Source organism: Prionailurus bengalensis, chromosome A2 (assembly GCF_016509475.1).
Source record: "Prionailurus bengalensis isolate Pbe53 chromosome A2, Fcat_Pben_1.1_paternal_pri, whole genome shotgun sequence".
Taxonomy (NCBI): domain Eukaryota; kingdom Metazoa; phylum Chordata; class Mammalia; order Carnivora; family Felidae; genus Prionailurus; species Prionailurus bengalensis.
The window spans coordinates 168,145,780-168,169,251 of NC_057348.1; the positions used below are offsets into that span (position 1 = coordinate 168,145,780).

General features: G+C 52.0%; 1 protein-coding gene across 4 annotated transcripts in view; it reads right to left on the reverse strand.

Annotated features, from left to right (window-relative positions):
• The window catches only part of PTPRN2 (protein tyrosine phosphatase receptor type N2), an 805,581-nt gene that overhangs the window by 570,259 nt on the left and 211,850 nt on the right, over nucleotides 1-23,472 (reverse strand). For all 4 annotated transcript variants that reach the window (XM_043590047.1, XM_043590044.1, XM_043590046.1 and 1 more), the window contains one exon: nucleotides 9,730-9,843. In XM_043590047.1, the coding sequence (XP_043445982.1) occupies nucleotides 9,730-9,843 (114 nt within the window). The remainder of the gene's footprint in view (nucleotides 1-9,729; nucleotides 9,844-23,472) is intronic.

Genomic DNA, 23,472 nt, shown 5'->3' on the forward strand with positions numbered 1-23,472 from the left:
TCGTATGTTCTTGCTGTTTTCATTACTTCTTTTTCACTACTCCTTATTTTCTGCTCTTTTCTTCATTAGTCCCTTCTTAAACTGCCTTGTGTTTACACTGTTGGCTTTTCTATTATTTACCGTGTCACAAAATGGTTCATGCATACAAAAAGGAATAAAACCATCTGATAAACAGACTGCACTCACCACTGTCTTACCTAAGACACACAACGTACGACGCTGCATCGGAGCCCCCCGCCCCCGACTGCAGCTCACTCTGCCTGACTCCAGAGGTGACCACTATCCCCACATTGTGTTCAACGTCCTGTATTCCCCGCTCCACGTGCACGGTGTGTGTGAGTTCTCCTAACCAGGAGACAGTACAGTCCTCCTCTTTCATGTTCACGGTCTCAGACTCTGCATAATCTGTATGACCTCGCTTTATTTATTTGCTCAACATGTTTGTGAGATGCAGGCACGTTGATACACGTGCCTCCAGTTTGTTGACCCCGGTTACATACAGCGTTGAATCTCTTCCTGGCTAATGGAGGTTTAGCTTACTTCCATTGGTTTTCATTACCACAGATGTAGCAATGCCTGTTACAGACGGAGCATAGATATACAATCTGGAGTCCATAACCAGAAGTGGAGAGCTGTGATTTGGGTATTCACTTAACCCATTTTTTTGTTGGCAAAACAGCTTCCAAAATGGTTGGAATTTTGGAATTTTCAATTTGCCCCAGACTCAAGTCAATACTTGGGAATGTCGTATTCTTTCATTTTTGCCATCTTATAGTTAATGAAATAACCTCTTGTGATTTTAACTTCCATTTTTCTAATTTCTTGTGAGGCTGAGCGGGTTGTATTTCTCACCAATTCACGAGCACTCTTTATGTTCTGGGCCTGAGGTGTGACTGCTGCCCTGCCTACCGACCCCCTCATGGCCTCTCCACCCCCTCCAACACCACTCACCCTCAGTGGCCCCTCCACCAGGTTCCCACCACGTGTGAATGTCCAACTGTATATAATGAAAATCCTGAGAAGGACAAACATCATCACTGTGACTGTACGTGCCCTCCACGTGCACCTCTCCGTCTCTCCACCCCACAGCACGAATCTGCCTGGAACTCGGAGGGGTAGTGGGCCTCAGCTGGACCTCAGCAAGAAGGAATGACTCCAATTTCCAGGAGCGTAAGGGGGTTTCCTAACAAGGGAAGACAGGTAAGTGGAGATTGACTGCAAGCAAAGAGAATGATCAAGGAAGAATATGAAGGAAGCAAAGCTAGGCTTACGTGCCCCACTGCACAGAGCATCTTGGCATAGCAGGGGACATAACGCAGTGCCCACAGCCCACCCCTGTGCAGAAGGCCATCACATCTGGAAATCACTGCAGCCCATATTGGTGTTCTGTTCCATTCCATAGCATTAGATGATTTCTTTTCATTCTCTTTTAAGGAATTATAAAACTGTGTTGGAGTTTGTTTTTTTTTTAACTTTGCTTTTTTGCTTTTGGTTTTGACATACAGCTCAATACAACAGGAGACTCTTGCCAAGAAATAAATCCATAGTTGTTTTCATGACAGCAAATTATGTGCCAACGAGTGACATTTAAATGCTGAATTTTAATGGCTTGTCAGAAGAAGTGAAATGTATTTTCTAAAAATTTAATACACAAGAGAACAATGAGGAGCATTCTTCTTGTAGGACACAAGAATGGTAAATAGAAAGTGAACACATTCTTTTTCCTTGATGTATATATTTACGTTGGAAAAGAAAGTTGCACAATTAAAGCCCATTTTCCCTTCTTTCTTCATGAGGAAGTCCCCTGAACGGCGGTGCAAGCAGCTGTCAATGAGACGAGCAACCATATGGCCAAGAAGCAGCCTTGATGTACGGAAACATACAACCTGCTGTACTTCAAATGCAGCTACCTGGATGGAATGGTTTTAAGGGATTCCGAAGAAGCTCCCTTCCCCAAAACCATCTCATATCAGGCTAACCAAGTTCAGTACACCAGCAGGATTAGAGATTCTTTTCCTAGAGTAAGACATACACTCCCAACACCTCCAGGATGTTATTATGGTATTGAGCTTTGCATGACCAAGGTGAAAAACCCAAAACATCCAAAGGACAAGTGAGGAAGAAACTAGATAACAGACTGAAAATATCTGAGAAAAAGTTCTGGATTACATGGCACTGTTGGAAACAAGTGTCAGATGGAGGACCCCAAAGTGGTGTGGACACATACATGTGTTCATGTGTTTTTATGTGTGTGTGTGTTTCTGTGTGTGCTCATGTGTGTGCACATGTGTACGCGTGTATTTGTGTGTGCACTCAGTCATGTGTGTAAATGGACATGTGTGTGCTTGTGTGTGCTCAAGCATGTGTGTACATGGATGTGTGTGAGTGCATGTGTGTGAATGTGCGTGTTTGTGTGTGTCCTCACGTGTGAATATACATGGGTGTGTGCGTGTGTATGTGCGTGGTAGTGTGTGTGCTCACGCATGTGAGTGTACATGGATGTGCGCATGTGAGTGCATGTGTGTGTGATCACGCATGTGTGTACATGGACATGTGCATGTGTGCATGTGTGTGCGTTTGTGTGTGTGCTTGTGTGTGTGCAAGTACTCACATGTGTGCATGTGTGAACTCACATGTGGAAGTGTGGAAGTGTATGTGCGTGGTTGTGTGTGCTCACATGTATGTGGACATGTATGTGTGTTTGTGCGCTCACATATGTGTGTACACAGACATGTGCATGTGTATGTGCATGTTTGTGTGTGCTCACATGTGTGTATGTACATGGACGTGTATGCATGCGCTTGTGTGCTCGTGCGTGGGCGTGTATGTGTGTGCTTGTGTGTTCACGTGTGTGCATGTACATGGATGTGTGCATGTGTATGTGTGTGTGCTCGCGCATGTGTGTGCACATGGATGTGTGCGTATGAGCGTATGTGTGTGGGTGAATGTGCATGTTTGTGTGCTCACATGTGTGCATGTACTCACACGTGTGCATGTGTGTGCATGTGTGTGTGCTCACACATGTGCAGGTACATGGACGTGTGTGCATGCTTGTGTGTGCTCACACGTGTGTGTAAGTGGGCATGTATGTGCATGCTTGTATGTGCTCACGTGCGTGTGTGTACATGGACATGGATTGCATGCCTCTGTGTGTGCTCACACGTGAACGTGTGTGTGCTCATGTGTGTACCTATACACATACGTGCTTGTGCATGCGCTCACAAATGTGTGTACACGGACATGTGCATGTGCGTGTTTGTGTGTGCTCACGCGTGTGCATGGACGTGTATGTGCGTGTTTGTGTATGCTCATACATGCGCTTCTGTGTGCTCACGTGTGTGTGTGTGTACATGGATGTGTGCATGTGTGTACAAGTGTTGATGGGAGTGAAGGTACTGCAGCCCACACCCAGAGGGGCAGCCATACTGTCCAGAATCAAAATATGCCAAAATCACCCAACTGTAAACTTAGCAGCTGAGGTAACATGAGTCTCCCCTGCCTGTGGCAGGGCCAGCAGCACGAGCCCTCAGACGCGGTTACAGGCGCAGGGCTGAGACACACCAAAGGGCCCTCCGGTCTTAGTGTTTCTCCCGTGCTTACTGAAGACACAGATTCCCAGGTCCTGCTCCACAGTCCTTGTTGGAACCACTGGAACGGGCCCAGGAATCTGCCTTTTCCAAGTTTTGAGGATGAGTTTTCCTAGCCTGAGAAAGCCAACAGCCCCAGGAAAGAGAGGTCACGGATCACAGATCAGGGGGCAGAGGGCACCCTGGAAAGCAGTCCCAGGGCAGAGCCGAGCTAGGAGGCTCAGCTGTGCAGCCACAGCACTTGTGTCCTGTTGTCTGTGATGCGGCTGAGCCGACCCTCGGCAAAGCCTGTGGCAGGCTGGGGACTCAGGGAGGGGGACTGCTTGCGCCATGTGGCCGGCGTGACCCCCTGGCTCCAAGAAGAGGCCCTTATCTTTGAGAATGTGCACCAGAGACATGGGGGCAGTAAGAGCTCATCCCAGGGCTCACAGGCGGTCAGAAAGACCGGCCGTATACGGGCCATGTGCTGAGGGGGCAAGCGCGGAGCGAAGCGGGGAAGAGAAGAGCCACTCCCGCCTCCCTCAGGGAGGCTACCCTTGTCCACGTCCAGAGTCGCAGGCCATGGCTGGTGTGGGGCTGAGATGAGGCCAGGAGTGCCCAGTCACAGGAAAGGTCAGACCCAAAAGGGGGCTATTGTAAGTACAAGCTATTTGAAGGGTACATCCATGAGCCTCTCCATCACTTTAACGTGCCCTCTTGTGACTAAGCAGCAAACAGCCATCAGCAGCAGAGGTGACCCACCAAGACAGAACCCCACACCTACCAGACATCTCCCAGCTTGGGTGGGAAGCATCAGGTGGCTCCCAAGAGACTCACACAGCCTGCTCCAGGACCAGCCAGAGGGAATTAACTTAGAGCTGGGGGTGGGGGGCGGTTTCTAGAGCAAGATGGATGTCACGGGGCAGGACTAAGTGTCATAGGGCAAGAGTGGGTGTCCTAGGGTAGAACCAAGTGATCTAGGGCAGGACTTGGTGACCTAGGACAGGACTGGGTGTCCTAGGGCAGGACCGGGTGATCTAGGGCAGGACCAGGTGATCCAGGGCAGGGCCAAGTGATTTAGGACAGGACCCAGTGATCTAAGACAGGACCAGGTGACCTAGGACAGAACTTGGTATCCTAGGGCAAGACCGAGTGATCTAGGACAGGACTGGGTGACCCAGGGCAGGACTGGGTGTCCTTGGGCAGGACCAGGTGATCTAGGGCAGGACCGGGTGATCTAGGACAGAACTGGTGACCCAGGGCAGGACTGGGTGTCCTAGGGCGGGACCAGGTGATCTAGGGCAGGACTGGGTGATCTAGAACAGGATTGGGTGACCTAGAGGAGAACTGGGTAGAGCAAGCAAGATGCCTTTAATTAGGCAAATGGATAAATAAACAGTCGTACCTCCGGACAGTGGAATATTATTCAGCGCTAAAAAGAAATGAGCTATCAAGTCATGAAAACAGAGGTACACGGAGGAACCTTAAATGCATATCACTAAGTGAAGAAGCCAGTCTGAAAAGGCCTATATATTGTATAAGTCTAACTCCATGAAATTCTGGAAAAGGCAAAACCACGGGAGACAGTAAAAAGATATGTGGTCGGATGATTAGGGGGAGGGATGAACGGGGACGCACTGAAGACTTTTAGGGCAGTGAAAGTACTCTGTATGATTGTGTAGGGATAGACACATGTCATTGTACATTTGTGCAAGCCCATGGAGTGGACCAAAAAAAGTTAACATTGATGTAAACTATGGCATTAGTTAATTACAATGTATCAGTATTAACTCATCAACTGCAACTAATATGCCATATCAAGCCAAGATGCTGATAACCGAGAAATCTTTGGGGAGGTGGGGATAAGGGAGTATGTGCAAAGTGTCAAGACTTTCTCTGCTCAACCTTTATGTAAATCTAACATTCTCTAAGAAATAAAATCTATGAATTAAAAACCTTATTTGCCTTTATGCTTAACCACCTCCACAAAGTACTGCTCCTATGTCTCAGACTCACTCTGAGCACTAAACCTGCAGTGTAACCTTGTGTGACTGCAGTGATGCCATCGGAATCCCCGGCTTCACGGGGTCTTTAGGGCATTATCTGGGAGGGACGGAACACTGAAAACTGGGAAAGAGATACATGGGCAGGTCCTAAGGAAGTTGGGACACTGGACCCCTCCGTTCCACCAACCTTTCTTTGCCAGAAGAAGCCCTCCTTCCCCTCCTGCTAAAGAGGCTAACCCTGTCTGAAGAACGTGTCTGAGCCACCCAGGTGGTTGCCCCACATGGTCCTGCTGAGCCTTCCCCAGACACACCGTCACCACCTCTCACTGCATCTGGACCTACACCTGGACTTAAGTCCCAGCAGGCCCCAGGGTGGGGAGGCACAGAGAGAGAGAGAGAGAGAGAGAGAGAGAGAGATGCCCTCAAAGAATGGCATGATCTTGCCAATTTACACCAACAGAAACCTGGGCAACACATGTGGGAATGGCTCTTAAGTATGTGAGATCAAGATGGAATGAACAGAAATTGGACCAGGCTAAATGTGTTGATACGGGCCACTAAGTGCAGATTCTCCAACCAATGTTTTAGATTAGGGGGCTGGAAATAGCTTTAACAGTTTCCACCAATGGTTGACATAAACAGGCATCCGAAGGGGGTGTCCATATGAAATGACGTGGAGATGCCAGAATTTCCTTGTTATATCACAAAGAGGCAAGTGTCTGAGGCTTATGGAAATGGGGACACTGGAGTGGATTGCCATGTAAGACCTGCTAATGACCTCAGGAGGCTCGAGAGGATATGCCTTGCCCCAAGACTATGAGAGATGAGTTTAGAAGAGTGCCCCAGCACCCTTGAAGAGCTCTGTGCTGATGCCCCCTCAGGTCAGAAAGTACCGTGGGAGAGCTCTCCTCAACCTGGGATCCCTAAGTGCAGAGGGGACGACGGGATCTTGAGGTGGCAAGGGCCAAGGGGGTGCATGTAAGAGCTAAGGACAGATGGACGTGGTCACCACAGAGCAGCAAGCAGAAGACTGTTGTTACTGATTAGGTGAGCAGACTGCTCCTACCACTGGAATAGACAGACAGGCCTCCAAGAGTCTTAGGGACCTGCATAAGCAGGAAAGTTCCAGGTCTACAGAACTGAGGTCTGGCTGGAATCACCAACACAGAGTCACAGCCCTTCAAACAACTTCCAGACTTGGCACAATCCCAGGTCATAGAGTAGAGCCCCAGGAATGAAGCTGCAGGGTTGGGGCAGAGTCCCTGAAGGGTACAAGTCAGCAATTCATACAGTGATCCCTTCTCCTAGCCTTCCCCAGAGGGACCGGCGCCCTTGTGCCAGGATGAGTGTGTACCCAGGGAAAAGGAGATAATGAGACTCTTCAGTGGCTGTCAAACACTGACTCTGAACTGACGCTAATAGCAGAAAAACCCAAACATCACTGTGGCCCCCCCAGTCAGAGCAGGGGCTTACAGAGGCCAGGTGATCGCACTCACTCTGTCGTCATTCCCCCAGCTCTGGAGTGGACACACTCAGGGGCTGGCAGGTCCCCCACACTGATTCCCTGACTGGCAGATCCAGGGCTATTCTGGTGGGAGAGGCCCGAGGACAGCCTCTGGATACAAAACCTTGTACCAAAAGCGATACGGTCTCCCTGGAGGGCATGGTTAGTGGGAGATTAGTGCCACCGTCAAGGACTTGAAGGATGCAGGGGAGGTGACTGACACCACGCCCCTTTCAACTCTCCTGCTTGGCCTGTGCCCAGAGAGGTGGATTGTAGGAAAGGACAGTGGATTATCATGAACTTAACCTGGTGGTGACTCCAAGTGGTGCTGCTGTTGCAAAGGTGGTCCCGCTGACGGAGGAGTCAGCACAGCCATGGTGCCCGCGACGCAGCTGTTAGTCTGGTGACCGCTGTCTCTACACCCATACTTAAGACCAACAGAAGCTGTCTGCTCTCACCTGCTGAGGTCAGCAACATGCCTGCACTGTGCTATATCACAGGTGCCCCAACCCCCCAACCACTGTCATTATCTGGTCCACCAGGGCCTTACTTAGTTCTGTCCACACAGCATCATGCATGGGACGTCAGTAAATTTAGAAACTATGCTGATTGGACCTAATAGGGAAGAAGTAGCAACTACCCACATATGTGGCTAAGACACCTGCACACCAGACTCGGATGCTGCTTGGCCCTTCGGAAGGCCCCAGAGGCAAATCACAGAGCAGACCCTTAGGGCTTGGGAGCAAACACACATCTCTGCAGATAACTACTCTCCTTTCAAGAAACCGCTTTTGGCTGCTACTATACCTTAGTCAAGAATGAACGCTTGGCCACAGGCCACCGAGCTACCACACAATTCGGTTACTATGAACTAAGTGTTGTATGACCACAGCCGTCTTACAGCTCACACACGTTGTTGGCCCTCTGTCCACTCACTCGGATCTGTAAACAGCTGCCAGCAACTGCCCTTTCCCCCAGGGTCCCATCCAGCTTCTGGGAACTGTGCACGTTCAGCATCCTGACGAGGGGCTGACTTTCGCAGGACACCTCATCACCAAGGTCAGGGCCACGAGAACGGTCATGGGCTCCTGTCCGTCCTTGTCCTCGACCTCTCATCTCACACCCATGGTCCCTTCCCACTGCCTGCCCTGCAGATTCAGGCTCCAGACCAAAGACAGCAGTCTGGTAGACATGCTCCATCACCGCCCATGACTGCACACGACCAACTCCCTGTGACTGATCGCGCACACGGTCTCCTAGCGGTTCTGCTTCCCTGCCTGAACCTGGGACAGTTAGTGTCCTGGGGAGAAAGGGTGCCATAGTCCAATGACTTGCAGCAAATGAATGAATGTAATTCTTTACTGCAGAACTTTCCGGCATGTTCACGAACCAGCATACATCACGAACATTCAAAAGGAGGAAAGGAGCAAGTAATGTTTCCCAAACCTACTGGACCACAGACTTTTTTCTTGATGGAGCCACTGATAAGCTCTGTGGGATATGATGTAGAAAGAATGTATGGACTCAGGTCCGTGTTCCTCTCCTGGTCCCTCCTTCCAGGCCTGGGCCCCCAGCAGGGCCATTTTAGGTCCTGACCACGAGACATGCGAATTTCACCCTCCAGGAGCTTCACCCTGACCCTCACCTGACACCAAGGTGTTGTGTTTGCAAGTGGGCCTCCTGTCCAGGCTCCGAGGGCACAGGAAACGGGGCTTTACTGCCGTAGTAGGAACAGGGCATAGTAATGTTAAGCATGCGGATGCAGCTTCCCCCCCTATTTCAAAAATTATATACATAATATAAATTACGTATGTGATAATTATGTGTATAATAATATCTGAGTCATTGTAATTATTTTTATTCTGAAGTTAGCTGACACACAGCGTGGTCTTGGCTTCAGGAGTAGAACCCAGTGATTCATCACTTACATACGACAGCCAGTGCTCATCCCAACACGTGCCCTCCTCAACGCGCATCACCCATCTAGCCCACCCCCCACCCTCCTCTCGCCAGCACCCCTCAGTTTGTTCTCCGTATTTAAGAGTCTCTTACGGTTTACCTCCCCCTCTGTTTTTATCTTATTTTTCCTTCCCTTCCCCTATGATCATCTAAGTTTCTCAAATTCCACATGAGTGAAATCTTATGATATGCGTCTTTCTCTGTCTACCTGACTTACTTCACTTAGCATATTTTTAAAACTATCTCCTTAGCACCCCTGTGAAGTAAACAGGTAACAGGAAGCTCCTGTATAACAAAAACTTGCATGATGACAGTATTTAGAGGCAAACTGACTTTCTGGGGCTTGATCAGTGGCTGGCTTGCACGTGGCTGAGGGGGGCTGGTCCGAGGCCTGGCGTCTCTGTCACGTGACCTGTAGGTGTCTCTCCTACTCTCTGAAGCACCGTCAAACTGCTGTGGTTCCTGGACGCCCGGCAGCATCTAGGGCCACCTCTAGCCCACGAAGGGAACCCCCGCTGGAACCTTCTAGGAGTAAGGCTGCCTGCTCCTAGCCCTCTTCTATCTCAGCACTGGTCCCCCCGACCTAAGAGGCCCATGATCTTTAAGGAGAAGCAAAGCACCTGCTGAACGCTGGGTGCAAAGGCAGCTCGGGCCAGCAGCCCAGGACAGGACAGTTTGGCCCACACCTGCCTACCTGTTCGGGAGAGCTTCTGCAAGGTGGCTGCCAGGTGCTGCAGAACCGCCGGTGACACTTCATAGCGGTGTGTGTCTACTGCTGGAACCTTCTGGCACCTTCCAAACACTCCATCTGTGAGAAAAGGGAAGCAGAGAAGAAAAAGTGACATTTCATTTTCAGAGAGAAGAAAGGCATTACACACATCCTTGCAATATATTCTAATTATGCACTGTGGTGAGACTTTGGAACACGGCTTTAGAAAGTCATCAAAACACTATCATAAGTCAGAAGCACTTGGAAAGTAATGGTTTATTTAAATAGAAGAGCATGATAAAAAACACAATTCCAAAGGTATAGAGAAAAGGACGTGAATTCAGAGCAGCTGGCATTTTCTCTTCTACTTTCTCATCCCTTCCCCCCTCGCCACCCCCGCCACTCACTTTTTGTAATTTCCTGCCCCTGGCTTTCACCTTTCTGACTTGAAGCTTTGCTTCTGACAGTCCTGTGACAAAAAAGCCGATAGTACTCAGGATCGGTTTTCCAGATGAGAAACAGAACACCCAGGAAATATAAATATGAATTTGTGGAAGCCTGAGGATCGTGGAAGTACCTGCCACGCAGGCCGGCAAACGGGGGCAGACGCGGGAACGGCAGTGAGGCTGCTCAAGGTGCTTCCAGAACAAGAGAGACTAACGGGCACAATTTATCTAGTCTGTTCCATCTGTCTAAAATGACACACTCTGCTCATCAACATCTTTTCAAACCACACCCTCCAGTTAATTTAGGCCCCAGTTAGTCTTTATTCGGCAAATTGTTCACTTTGAAATAAGCTTCCTGTAGGGGGTTCAAACATCCAAATTACTGTCCTTCGTACACACAAAAGACTAATTCAAGGGCCAGGCGGCCATCTGCAGCTTCAGGCCCGGAGGGAGGGGGAGACACTTCCCTTATTGTTCACAACAGTCTCACTGCACGAAGTGTAGCCGAGGAAAAGCCTTCAAGTGCAACAAGTTTAATCGTCAGAGACACGTTCGCCCAGTGCCAGGCTGACTCAGTGATTACGGGTCTGATGTCCCATATGTGCTTAAGATGGATGGCGCTGTGTGATCGGCAGAAAATCACCCTAAGTATGGAGAGCATGTCGTGGATTTCTACGGGACTTTGCACAGCAGGGGACACAGCCGGCACAGCTGCTCATTCCGGGCACAGCACGGCCATGCAGAAAAGCCAGACCCTTCTGCCGGCCCCGCCCCCCGCACAGGGCTCTACTGGGCACCTCTGCCGGTCACCTCTGTGGGTCACCTCGGCCGTGCGGAGCTCTGCCGGTCACCTCCACCCTATGGCACCGCCCCTCTGTCTGAGTGACTCACTTAACACAACGGCCATCTCCGGCCACGGTGATTCCCAGTCACGGTTCTCTTGGAGGGAGGGTCTCATCTCCCTGCCACTTCCCAGTGAGACAGGCAATCTGCTCCACGTGAACACAGACAGCAAGTGTCCCCGTTCTTTTGATTTTGCCTTGTGCGAAGAACCCTGTGCCTGGGGATGGCGTGTTCATGTGGGGAAGGACGAGGGGGCAGGGAGGAGCAGGAGGCTAAGAGAAAAGCGAAGAACTCTCTATCATGTACCTGAAACTCCCATTTTACTTTACAAATGGAGTATCTCGAGAGTAGGACTGTGACATGTAGAGACTGGGAGGAGCATTAAGATGGGCCGACCCCACATTTTACAGTTGAGCGTCGTGACCTGCTAAGGTCCTCATCAGTGAAAAATGGCCAAAGACATGTCCTATCTATTTTGGAACATCCCAAGTAAATTAAGTGCCTCTGAAGTATAAACGGCTTCACCCTTGAAAGTTGGTTTGTGCCACACAACGTGGCAAATATGTTCTTGGAAAAATAATTATTGGATTTTCTTGAAATCTCTCTCTCGACTATATACTTAAAACACATATATATACTATAATACATAGTATTTTTGTGCTTTTAAAATTAGGTTTAGTTTTAGCTAGTCATTTGGTTTTAATGATTTAAATGTTGAAACTAAACCAACCATTGATTCTCTTTGCCCCTAGACTGCAGCCTTGCTGATGAGGCAGGACAGACCTTTCCCCAGTACATTTCTTTAAACTTTATCCTTTAAATAAACTTTTATTTTTTAAAGCAGTTTTAGGTTCACAGCAAAGTTGAAGGGCAGGTACAGAGAGTCCCCATATACCTCCTGCCCTCACGTATGCAAACCAACAGCCCCCAGCCTGAGTGGTGCATTTGCCACAACCAATGAGCCTACAGTGATGCCTCATTATCGCCCAAAGTCTGTAGTTCACATCAGGGTCATTCTCGGTGTTGTACACCGATGGGTTTGGACAAAAGCACAGTGGCACGTGCTCACCATTATAGTGTCACGCAGGGTAGTGTCACTGCCCTGAAAATCCTCTGTGCTCCCCCCGTTCACCCCTCCATGCCTCTCACCCCTGGCAACCATTGACCATTTTACGGTCTCCAAAGTTGTGTCTTTTCCAGAATGGCATATACAGTTGACCCTTGAACCACACTGGTGTGAACTCTATAGGTCCACTTTTATACACAGATTTATTTTTAGCTACACAGTACTGTGCAGACACACGTGTTGGCGTGTGTACATATGTGCATCTACATGTGTGTATACTGTGTGTGCTTGTGTCCACATGTGTTTGCATGTGCATCTACAAGTGTTACGTGCACATGCCTTTGCATGTGTGTTGTGTACACGTGACACGTGTGCTGTGTGTGTGTGCATACACGTATACACATAGACAGCCCTGCCATTTGTCTAGCGGCCACACTGTGTGAGAACCCAAGGATACAGCCATTCCAACATCATAAATTCATCTAGGAAACAGATATGTTAATACCTCCCTACCAGAAACCTGATTTCCTTATTTATTTCTCAATACACAACTTCACCACCTTTTTCTCTGTTTCCTCTGGATGACTGTGTGTACACTCTCATCCACACCTTCTCCTAATTTCCAGCCCCGTCATGCTGTGTATCTGCGGTGCCCTCCCCATCCTAAGGAGTGGATTCCGTCCCTGCCCACACTGCTCGGCCTCATCCTCCAACCTCAGGAAATGCACGCCCTGCTCTGACGTCCCCCCTGCTGGACAGGTGGGATAGCGGTGGGACACGCATCCAGGGCAGAAGTGGACACGCAAACTACTCACTTGTAACTGTGGTACAGGCTACAGAGGGACATGCTTCGGGGCGGCACAAAGACGGGGCACTGACCTCATCCGACACATAAAGACCCCAGGAAAGTAGCAGCCGGTTGGGCTCCAACATTTACAGAAAGGGGCTGCCTACCTAGGGCTGGCAGGGACATCTAGGCAGGGGAGCAGGCTCTGTGGAGGACAGGAGGCATCCGGTCGCTAGAGCTCTGGGACCAAGGCACTGAGCTCCCAGATGCGGAGCGAGTCAGCGGTGTGTGCAGAGCCTGAGGGCACGGAGAGGTTCAGCCCTCCTCCAGGAACTTCTGGCACCTTCCAGGCAGGTTTTGCATTTTGCCAGAAACCAAGGGGTGAGCTGCCTGTCCAGGGGAGGGCGGCTCAGCGAGGAGGACCACCACAGAAGTAAGAGAGCAGGACAGATCCACAGTCTTTTCAGAGGTGAACCCGTAGGACACCAATGCCACCCAGCTGTGGGCCAGCCTCTTCCACGAGTCCACGGCACAGAAAGCCTCTGGGGTTCAAGGAAATACTCCGAGGGACAGCCCATGGAACAGGTGTTTTTCCAAAGCAGAAACAAAGCTGTCTTGCTGCCAGCTGGGAGAGGTGACCCAATGGCCCCCAATCAAGTGACACTGCATCCTTCCGTGGGGAGGCCACCTCCCAGACCTCTGTGGGCAGTAACCACAGCAACCACAGAATCATGGACCGTGCTTACAATCCCCAAACCTGCTGACGGCTGTCCCCGAGACCAAATTTCTGAGATGACAACCCCCCTCCTCATTTTGCAGAGCAGAAGACTGGGTCTCCACCGCTTCTGGAAACCCGAGACTACACGCTTTTAAACAGAAAAACAAGGGATGTTTGCAATCCTCGGAAAATAGCTGCCGCCGTCCCAGTTGAGTGTCACTGACCAGACGGCCATCTACAACTGGGCGGTGGGTTTCTCCTGTTAGAAGGAGAGACCTTGATGATTTCTTTGCTGTTTTTTTTTTTTTTTTTTGAAGAATGTGAAAAAAACAGCTTGTTCGTAACGTCTGTACCTTTGTTTTAACCAGTATTCCTCGGAGCATTCTTCCCACAGGCAGAAGTCATTTTCACTCATCAACATCACTGTCCCCTGAACACTGATGCAGGCCTGTGGCTGTGCCCCGCTCCTGGCCCGGCGTTCCAGAATTCACTTCTCCCTCGGTCTGTGGGGCTGTGCATGTCCCCAGGCTGCAGAGGACACACGTGTGCACACCTGTGTGCACACACATCTCCACATCCCTCTGGCACTGACATTCTCCTCACACCTCCGGGCACCATGGGCTCCTGGGAGGCAGGCACCAGAGCTACACCTCTTAGAGCTCCCACGTCTGACACTACTCTGCACCCACTGTAGGTCCAATAAATATCTGTGACCGATTAACCGGTGTTTTTCCACTTGCCCGAAAAAAAGCTGAGTGGCGCCTGAGCAGCTCAGTCGGTTAAGCGTCCCGGTTTCAGCTCAGGTCATGATCTCACAGTTTATGGGTTCGAGTCCCGTGTCAGGCTCTGTGCTGATAGTGTGGAGTCTGCCTGGGAGTCTCTCTCCCTCTCCCGCTCTGCCTTTCCCCTGCTCGCTCTCGCTCTCTCAAAACAAAGAAACATTTTTGAAAAGCTGAGGTGCCCACAGAAATGTATACCACCATCAACCGGAATCCTAATTTGCTGGAACTCACACTGATTTAGAAGTGCACGAGTCCCAGCACATGACCCGGCTGGAGGCAGGACCAGGGATCGCTGAGAACAAACCCAGGGGGCTCAGGTGGAGCCTGAGAACAAACCCAGGGGGCTCGTGGAGGAGCCTGCTCCTCCGTGCTCTCAGCAAACACGGCACCTCCTCCCTCTAACTCCGCGCAGGCTCAGAGCACTGGTCCTCCCCCAGCTCATCCATCCCCAGCCTCACAGGTGGAGGACCTCTGCTCTGGGGAAGGCATGTTCATGTTCAGAGATACTGGCCTTTACTCTCAGGATGCTGTGGCTCTGGGGACTGCAGAGTGCAGGCCTCTCAGAGAATGAGCCAGACCAGCAGGTCAGACTACCAAGCGGCTGTGGGCTTGAACAGGTGGGTTTAGGTCTCTCTCGGAGAGAACCATCTCTGTTCAGCGTCCGTCACGCAATTCACCTCAGGCTTGCATTAAAGGGCATCCTGAAAAAAAGTCTGTGGAGTCTACATCGTACACCTGCTGAGAAACGTCCCTCACCGCATCGTCAGTGTCTTCTTCGTAAAGGCCCAGACAGGGAAGGAATCCCCCAGACCCCAGGACAGGACCCACCCACCTTCTACCTTCTACCCTCTTGTTGGTCACCGGCTGTTCTCGTCACGTCTCTGATCTTGTTGTGCAGGCTCTGGTGGCATTTTTTTTTAAGGAAGTAACCATTTTCTTTGCACCCATCATATTCAATCCTCTCTTATTTTTCTGTCTGTCCCTGTTTTTTATTTTTTTATGCATCTTTTTTACATTTCTTCATTATTTCTTTGGGAAGAGATAATGAGACTAGGTAATTCACAAACACAATGTGATCACCTTATTTAGATTTTCAGAGTGGGATAATTAGTTTAGGGCACGTTTAGAAATTATTGCAAAGCACATACCTGTTCAATAATTTGTGTAAATAGTTTATTCATGTAAATAATATGCATGTGCAAACGTATTATCTTTGTTCCCTGGAAACCCTAAGAACAATATTCTTGATTTTGGAGCTAGAAGGGATCGGCAGAAAAGGTGTCACAGTTATAAAGTCTTTGCAAATGAGGGTGTGTCAGAGGTGGCATTAAAATAATTATGGGGCAGGAGAGAAACATACAGTAAATCATCCGTATGCAGAATCTCCTTGCAGGGGTAAAAACAAGAGCTTTCAGGAGGTCTAGCCCAGGGATCAGCCTTGCCTCTTTCCATAATCATAGAAACAATGGCCTGTGACATACATTTAGTTTCTCAAAATACTGCATACAGTGAACAATAAATGCATTCATGCACCTTGTGAAATGGCTGGTCAACCCTATGGGACAAAAGGAACAGGGGTCTGTCTAAAGCAGCTCCCGGGGGCTTGCAGGGGACACACAGGAAGTGGTAAGGGGTTTGACCACAAGGCCCTCCTGGGACGTTCCAGGAATTTAACCCAGTGCTCAGAAACGGCACACAGGCTCTCAGAGAGATGTGTTTTGGGGCACCCAGTCCCTGAGCCCACGGTGGGTGTACCTGCTGTATCTGAGCACCCATAAGCTGCCATCTAGGAAGTACGTTACATTTTGTAAAACGGGTTCTGGTTCACCCCCACCCTGCATCAAACTTGGCACCGAGGTGGCAGCAGGATGAAGCAGCAACAGCGACCCCTGGTGGTCACCTCCCCACAGCACAGGATCCTCACAGGGACAGTTGGTGGGGGAGCTCCTGGGAAGCCCAGACAGGCCAAAAACCATATCCACAGAGCTGCCTGGACCCTAGTTTGGAGATGGTGCTGGTGTTCCCCAGGGAGGCAAGGGAGTCAGTGACATGCACATGTAGACACCCACACAAGCTCACATGCTTGCACACACATGTGCACAGACTTCTACACCCATCCATGCACACTGGGGACTGCCTGGCCACAACCAGGCCAAGGGACACCCCCCCCTCACTTGCAGACAGATGCCTGCACCCACCTTTCAGGCAGGCTAGTGTAAAAGCCCCGCCCTCCAGTGTCAGGCTGTTCCAAGCTAAAGCACCCTTTCCTTTTTTCTGGCCTCCCCTCTGTTGTCCTGTAGGACCCTAATCTCTCTCCCCTCCTCCCAAGGTAGCTTATCCTCCCCCCACCATGCTGTTCAGGGTGTCCACGGGCCATGTAGGAAGGTCCTGCCCCATCAGACCCCAGGGACACCTCTGTGCACAGCCTGGCCGGGGACAGACAGAGGGGCCGGCTGTCTGGAAGCTGCGAGTCAGCCTCGGTCCTCAAGCTGGGGAGTGACGACGCTCTGCCACCCCTCCTGTGAATACTGGGGACCAACTTCTCCCATCGCCTGAGGAGTGTGGTACGGTCTGGGAAGGTAAATGTGGCTCAGAAGCCCCAGGCTGGTAGCCAGGCTGGGCAGTGGGTGAACAGTGAAGACGGCAATAAGAATAAATAAAACCGGTCCCGTCACTGCCACTGAGCGCTTAGGCCCCAAGCACTTTCCTAAGCCTTTTATGTGCAAGAACTCTAAACCCCCGTCACACTCTGATGAAACACTACCGTCCCATTTTACACCAGCTGGAAACTGAGGCAGAGAGAGGCAGGAGCCCAAGGTCTCAAACCCCACAGCGTGCATCCGTGACGCCCGCGAGCCCTGCCTGGCCTCTTCCGTCACGTTCCCCTTCGCCTTCCGGCCGTCGTCACCCTGAGCATTAGCTTTCCTTTCCGTACACATGTCCCAGTTTCTGACGTAGAAACTAGTTACACTGCAGTGATGGAATGTCTTGTTCTGAAACTCATTAACAAAATTCCCTGGGTCCCCTGTTTGTCAACTCTGGATGTAAGAGCTAACGTGTTTACATGCAGTTATGATGTGCCAGTACCACTCCTACGCACGCAACTCAGGTAATCCCAGGACAACCTGCCATGGGCTCAACTGTCATGGTCTCCTTTCACTGTTGGGAAAACGAGGGCCCAGAGAGGTTGTGTGACCTGCCGAGGTCACACAGTAAATGGCAGGCTGGCCTAGAGTCTGCACGTCCTTTACTACTAACATGCCGTCACTTGCGCAGCTGTGACGGCACCAGGCCAGGGCAGGGGAAGCCAAACCAGGTACCTTCACCGTTTTGGTCACCTGAGCCCACATCGGAAGAAAAGAAAGAAACAACCACTGGGGGTTTGAGGAGGGAGGGAGACGGACTGGCACATGGCTGTTTGCAGCCAACAGATACCAGCAACAGATTTAATGTTTATTTGTTTTGTTTTTGTTTTGTTTTGAGAGACAGCAAGTGAGCACAAGAGCAGGGGAGGGGCAGAGAGAGAGGGAGACACAGAGTCCCAAGCAGCCTCCAGGCTCCGAGCTGTCAGCACAGAGCCCGATGCGGGGCTCCAACCCATGAACCGTGAGATCATGACCTGAGCCGAAGTCGGATGCTTAACCGACTAAGCCACCCAGGTGTCCCTACAGCGACAGTTTGGAGTCTGCACCGCGACAAGCCACCCACAGCCAGAGGCAGAGTCCAGGGCCCTTCCAAAGGCTGTTCCATCCCCACACTGGCCACGGGGTTGGCGCCCACCTGCCTCGCAGAGCTCCTTCCGGTAGCCTGGAGCCCAGGTGCACAATGGGGACGGGCGTGAGCAGGAGATTCTGACTTTTGGCAACTGTGAACCACCCCGATTACACAGCGATCCACAGACCATGCTGGGGCTGCCCCTTCAGACACTCAGGCCGGCCCTGCTTGCTCAGACACGCGGTCCGCCCACGCACAGCTTGGACGTTCCCAGTCCTGCCCGAGGCTGACGAGAGACAAGGGGCAGGAACACGCTTCGCTGCTCAGCTGCCTCCATGTTTCCCAGTGAGATCAATTCAAAGGCAAAGCACCTGATAGTTACCATGTATCACAAATGTGCCCACGATGTCAGAGTTCTGGAGAGGAAAGGTGGTACTGGCTGCGTGACGATGCTAGTGTCCTTACTGCCACTGAATCGTACGCTTAATAAGGGTTACCATGGGGGCCCTGAGTGGCTCAGGTCATGATCTCACGGTTCGTGGGTTCGAGCCCCGCATCGGGCTCACTGCTGACAGCTCGGAGCCTGGAGCCTGCTTCCGATTCTGTGTCTCCTCTCTCTCTCTCTCTCTCTCTCTCTCTCTCTCTCTGCCCCTCCCCCACTTGCACTCTTTCTCGCAAAAATAAACATTAAAAAAAAAAGCTTAACATGGCAAATTTTAAATTATATATATTTTCCCTCAGTTTAAAAATTTAACAAAGAGCAATTCAAAATAAAAGAATACAGCAAAGCAGGGCACTCTCAGCGAGCAATGAGGATGTGGATAGATGTTAACGGTGCCCCGCGGGGCAGGGGCCATCTCCACCGGGAGGTGGGAGAGGAGCTGCATGGGCTCCTGAGGTCGGTTACAGCTGCTGCTGGGGTCACACCACAGTCACGTTTGGGGGACGGGTTTTCATTGGGGCACACGGGCACTTCCGGCCATCAGAATTAGTTCAAATTTCATTGAGTCCAGACCAGTGAGCATTCATCTGGCGCCCACCCTGTCCACAAGCCAGGCCCAACCGTTTGGATTCAGGGAAACACCACCCCCTCACATCTGATGAGACACACATGGGCATCAAGAGGTCACCAGGACCCGAGTCCCCGGAAGCAAAGGCCCAGAGACAGGCCTGGTCTGCTAGAGAAAGTCAACGCTGCTCAGGGAGGGCTTTCTGGAGGAGGCAAGGCCAGGGAGCTCTACTATCCCTGTCCAGCCGAGGATGGCTGTGAGGCCCCGGACCACGGGGTCTCCTGACTGCTCTTCCACACCTGCATGGGAGGAGCCATCGGTCTGCGGGGGAGGGGGCTTCTAGCAGGCACGAGGCTGTCTTCAGAACGGCAAGTACCTGGAAAGCACGGGGTCAGGCTGCCTTGCTACAAGGACTCTTGGTTCCACAGGGGAGCGGTGGCTCCAGTCACAGTGAGGTAGGGCCGTTTCGTGCCTACCCCTCAACAAGTGCACCCCTCCCATCCACACGCTTACACATCATATTGTTAAGTAACTGCTCGCAACACCGTGCATCTGGGTTCTGAACACAAATTACACTACCTGGAATTTAATACAAGAAACCCTTTGGAGTGTTGGTTGAAATGTCACACAAGAACTTGGAATTGCACACACATGTGGGAAACCAGACTCTGCTAGCTCTAGGATAAGTAAAAGTGAAAACCAGAGAGTCCCCAGATAGAATCCACCCAGAAAGAGGAGAGGCTGTGCTGCTGGCAGCGACACTTTGCTTTTTCCTTAACTTCAGCACAAACGACAAGCCGAAGGCTCACAGCTGGGATGCACAGAGTGGACGCCAGTGGCATTTGCGAGGCGCTGGGGAGAACAGAACCCACAGGAATCTGAGACTCCGCTGGCGAGAAGTCACGTGCCTGCTTCGTGCCAGGGCCTTACTGGAATCGTCCTTCCCTCAAACACCCCTCTGTTCACCAGTGTCTTCTGTCAGCCGATGGATCATGCTGAAGTGACACAGGAACCCACAAACCCACGGAAGACACCGTCTCCTGATCTCAGGCCTGAGCTGGGTTGTGCCTTATCAGCTCCCACGCCTGTCCATTTCAGAAGGTCACAGGGCCAGAGCCCAGGACTCTGTCAACAAAGGGGCACAGCCAAGTGGACCCGGGCGTTCTGTGCCTCCCTGAGAAAGTCCCCGGACAGGACAGGCCCCAGAAGGCACCGGTCTGCAGGGGCCAGGAGGCCCCAGAAGGTACCAGTCTGCAGGGGGCAGGAGGCCCGGCTGAAGGTAAACTCTGGCCTGTTGAGCCGCTCGCTTACCTGACCCACACAGGCCAAGACTTCTGTCCGCTCCACGTGGGTGCTGGCTGCCCGGCCCCTCTCCCAGCGTGGCCCTCGGCTCGCTGGACTGCCGGTGCCCCTCTCACATGTGAACGCTGGGACCTGGCTCTGGAGACCCCTTCAGACAGCAAGCAAACCCACTGGAGTCAGCCTCCAGAACTCACACGTATCTCAGGGATGGTCTGCTGCACCACCCAGGAGCCTTCACATCCAGCGCTTTAACCTCAGGCCGGGGAGACAGCCAGGAGCCCCAGGAGGGGGACGCTCAGCGTTGAGAAGAGGAGCTGTGCGTGCTTCCCAGCCCCGAGCAGGTGTCTGAAGGCGCTTCTCGCACCGACCCCACGGTCTGCTGTGATGCGCTGCAGCCGCCCCTGGAACGGCTCCTTCTCCTTCTGCAGCGCGTCTAGGTCTGCACACCTAGCAGGATTAGGTCCACACGACACCGCCACTCGTGCACCGCTGCATTTTAACTTCTTGTTGACCTCTGACCCCTGAAGAGGAGGCCTGACAGCTGCAGGGTTTGGAGCACTCAGATAGGAAGTCCTGGGCCCCAGAGCTTTTCCAGGGGGAGAGGCTGGGGCGGGCTGGTGTCGGCAATCCCCAACACAAGGTTGATCAGCAAAAACAAATCACACTGAGCCTTAAAATAGCCTTTCCTGAAAAGAAAGCTCGCCTCTTAAGATCACCGCCTAGGCGAGCACAGCGATAGATTTTCCAACGGACACATTAACCTTCCTGACTGCTTTCCACCATCTCGGGCCACGTGGCTCTGCCAGTCCTCGGCTCTGTTCCTGAAACGGATGGACCTGGCCCGGCCACCTACAGGACACTCATCCCGAGGCACCTGAGAGCAGGTGAGCAAATCACACCTTGTGATTTCAGAATATACAGGGTTTTTGCTGGGAGCTGAAGAGAATGATAGCGTGTATTTTATTCAGGCCCTTGTGCTTCACAGACAAGAAAATTAAGGCAGTGAGGGATCGGACAGCCCACTGGGGGTTGCCCCCATACCCCCACTCCCCACCAAGACAACGCCCGTGGCCACCATGCCCGCTCTGGCCCTGCTAGGATATTCTAGCATCCACAGTTTCCTTCAATAGAAACAACACAATAAAACGTGAGGTCAGAGTCAAAAGATAACACATTGCATTGGGCTGTGTAAACAATCCTAAAAAGACCCTGGCTGGACGTTATTCACTTTCTAAGTACCATGTTGAAGCAGCTGCAGGGTTGGGACCAGCAGCAGTGCCGGAGCAGCAGCATCGGGACCAGCGGCAGTGCTGGAGCAACATCGGGCAGTCTGGGCTCTCAGGTGCTGAGACTTCTCCCATGAAACAGAAAGCACCTTCCGGAGACTGGCCTGCAGGAGCCCGGCTCTGCGGCCACCGGATTAGGTGACCTTCACCTGCTGCTGAGCCTCTCTAGTCTTTAGAGGTTAGGTGTTTGTTCTGTTTGGTTGTTTGTGAAAATTACAGGCTGGAGCCAGATAATCTGAACACCTCTTCCAGCTTTAAAATCCAGAGGTCAGTGCCTGTTGGTAGGAAGATGCACTCCCCAAGCAGTGGGACCCTGAGGGATTTCATCGACACGAAAGGCAGTTTACTGGGAGAAAGACGCAGTTGCGAGATGAAAAAGCACAATCTAAACCACCAACACGTGTGCCATTTGCACAGCTCTGCTGCAGGCAGGTGCTGTCCTCACTTGCGGTGACTCTGTCCCAAAGGCGAGGGTTAATTCTGGTTTTCTGCCCTTGACCCAGACTGGACAGCCACATTGGCACTGCTCTGGAGATTTCAGCACTGTTCTCCCTTCTTTTCCTGGACATGACGGAGGGACCCTGCCTCCGCTAATGAGCTGAGCGGGCTCCTTGCTTCCTGTCAGGGGAGCTACGGCCGATCCGGACCTCCAGGTCCTGGCCACACTCAAGCATCCCCAGGAAGTCGGGCTCTCTGGGCAGGGACCTGGCTGGGGATGGGGGACCACCCGAGGCCGGCGTGAGGGTACTCGGCAAACCTCACTGTCGAGAGCTCAGACCCCACCCAAATCTCCGCGGGCTGTCATGTTTGGTGCAGTCTGCTGTGGGTCCAAAGATAAGCGGCAGGGAAGGAAAAAAAGGCAGTTTATCTGTGGCAGCTAATCTCCCCATCAGCAGCCCTCTGCTCCAGCCCGTTGCCAAGTAACGGAGGCCGCTCCTCTTATCAGCCTGGAACGTTCCATTGACTATTCAGACAAGAATAGAAAGGCCTGGCACTGAGGGCTGTAAGCAGCACTGAACGAAAATGGCACATTATGTGGGATGAGGGAAAAGAGAATCTGTTAGCCCTCATCTTATCTGGATGGTGACAGTTACTCAAAAACAGCCATCCATCACTCGCCTCTGCACCCATTCTTATTCCAGCAACTGGAGAGCCCCTTGCCCGCTTTCCAGAGCGGGGCGGGGGGGGGGGGGGGAGGGGGCAGGGGACAGAGAGAGACAGAAAGAGCAGGAGAGAGGAGAGTCGGGGAGAGGGAGGGAGCCGAGGGCCCTTGTTCCTCAACCCGGTTTACTCTGGGCGCCCCCCTCCTCTCCTTCCTTCCCTCCCCTGGCCCAGGCCCCTCCACTCTCACACCTGAGGTAGCTCCTCACAGTGGAAGGTCCCACCTTCCGAATTACCCAAAAAATGTGCGCCCCGGCCCAGGGGAGGAACACAGTTGAGCCCCCAGCAGACGGGGAACACCCAGCGCCTTGAGACTGGCTAAGCCACAGGGCCTGCTCCTGCCATGAGCCTCCGAAGGACGCCCCCAACTACTTGTCAACCGACCCAAGACCCTCTCCCCACTTCATCCCGAGCTCTGTTCTCAAGCTGGCAGAAACAGAAACAGCAGGACCTGAGTGGGCTAGGGGAGGGGCTGGGGAGGTGCAAGGAGAAGCCGCAGGCCCCGGGGCAGGGGGTAACGGCGTCAGTAGCGCCTCCTTAGACGGGGGCTGCACGGCCACCAGCCTGCCCACAAGAGCGGCCCCCAGGCCCGAGCCCCGCAGCACCGGCCTGT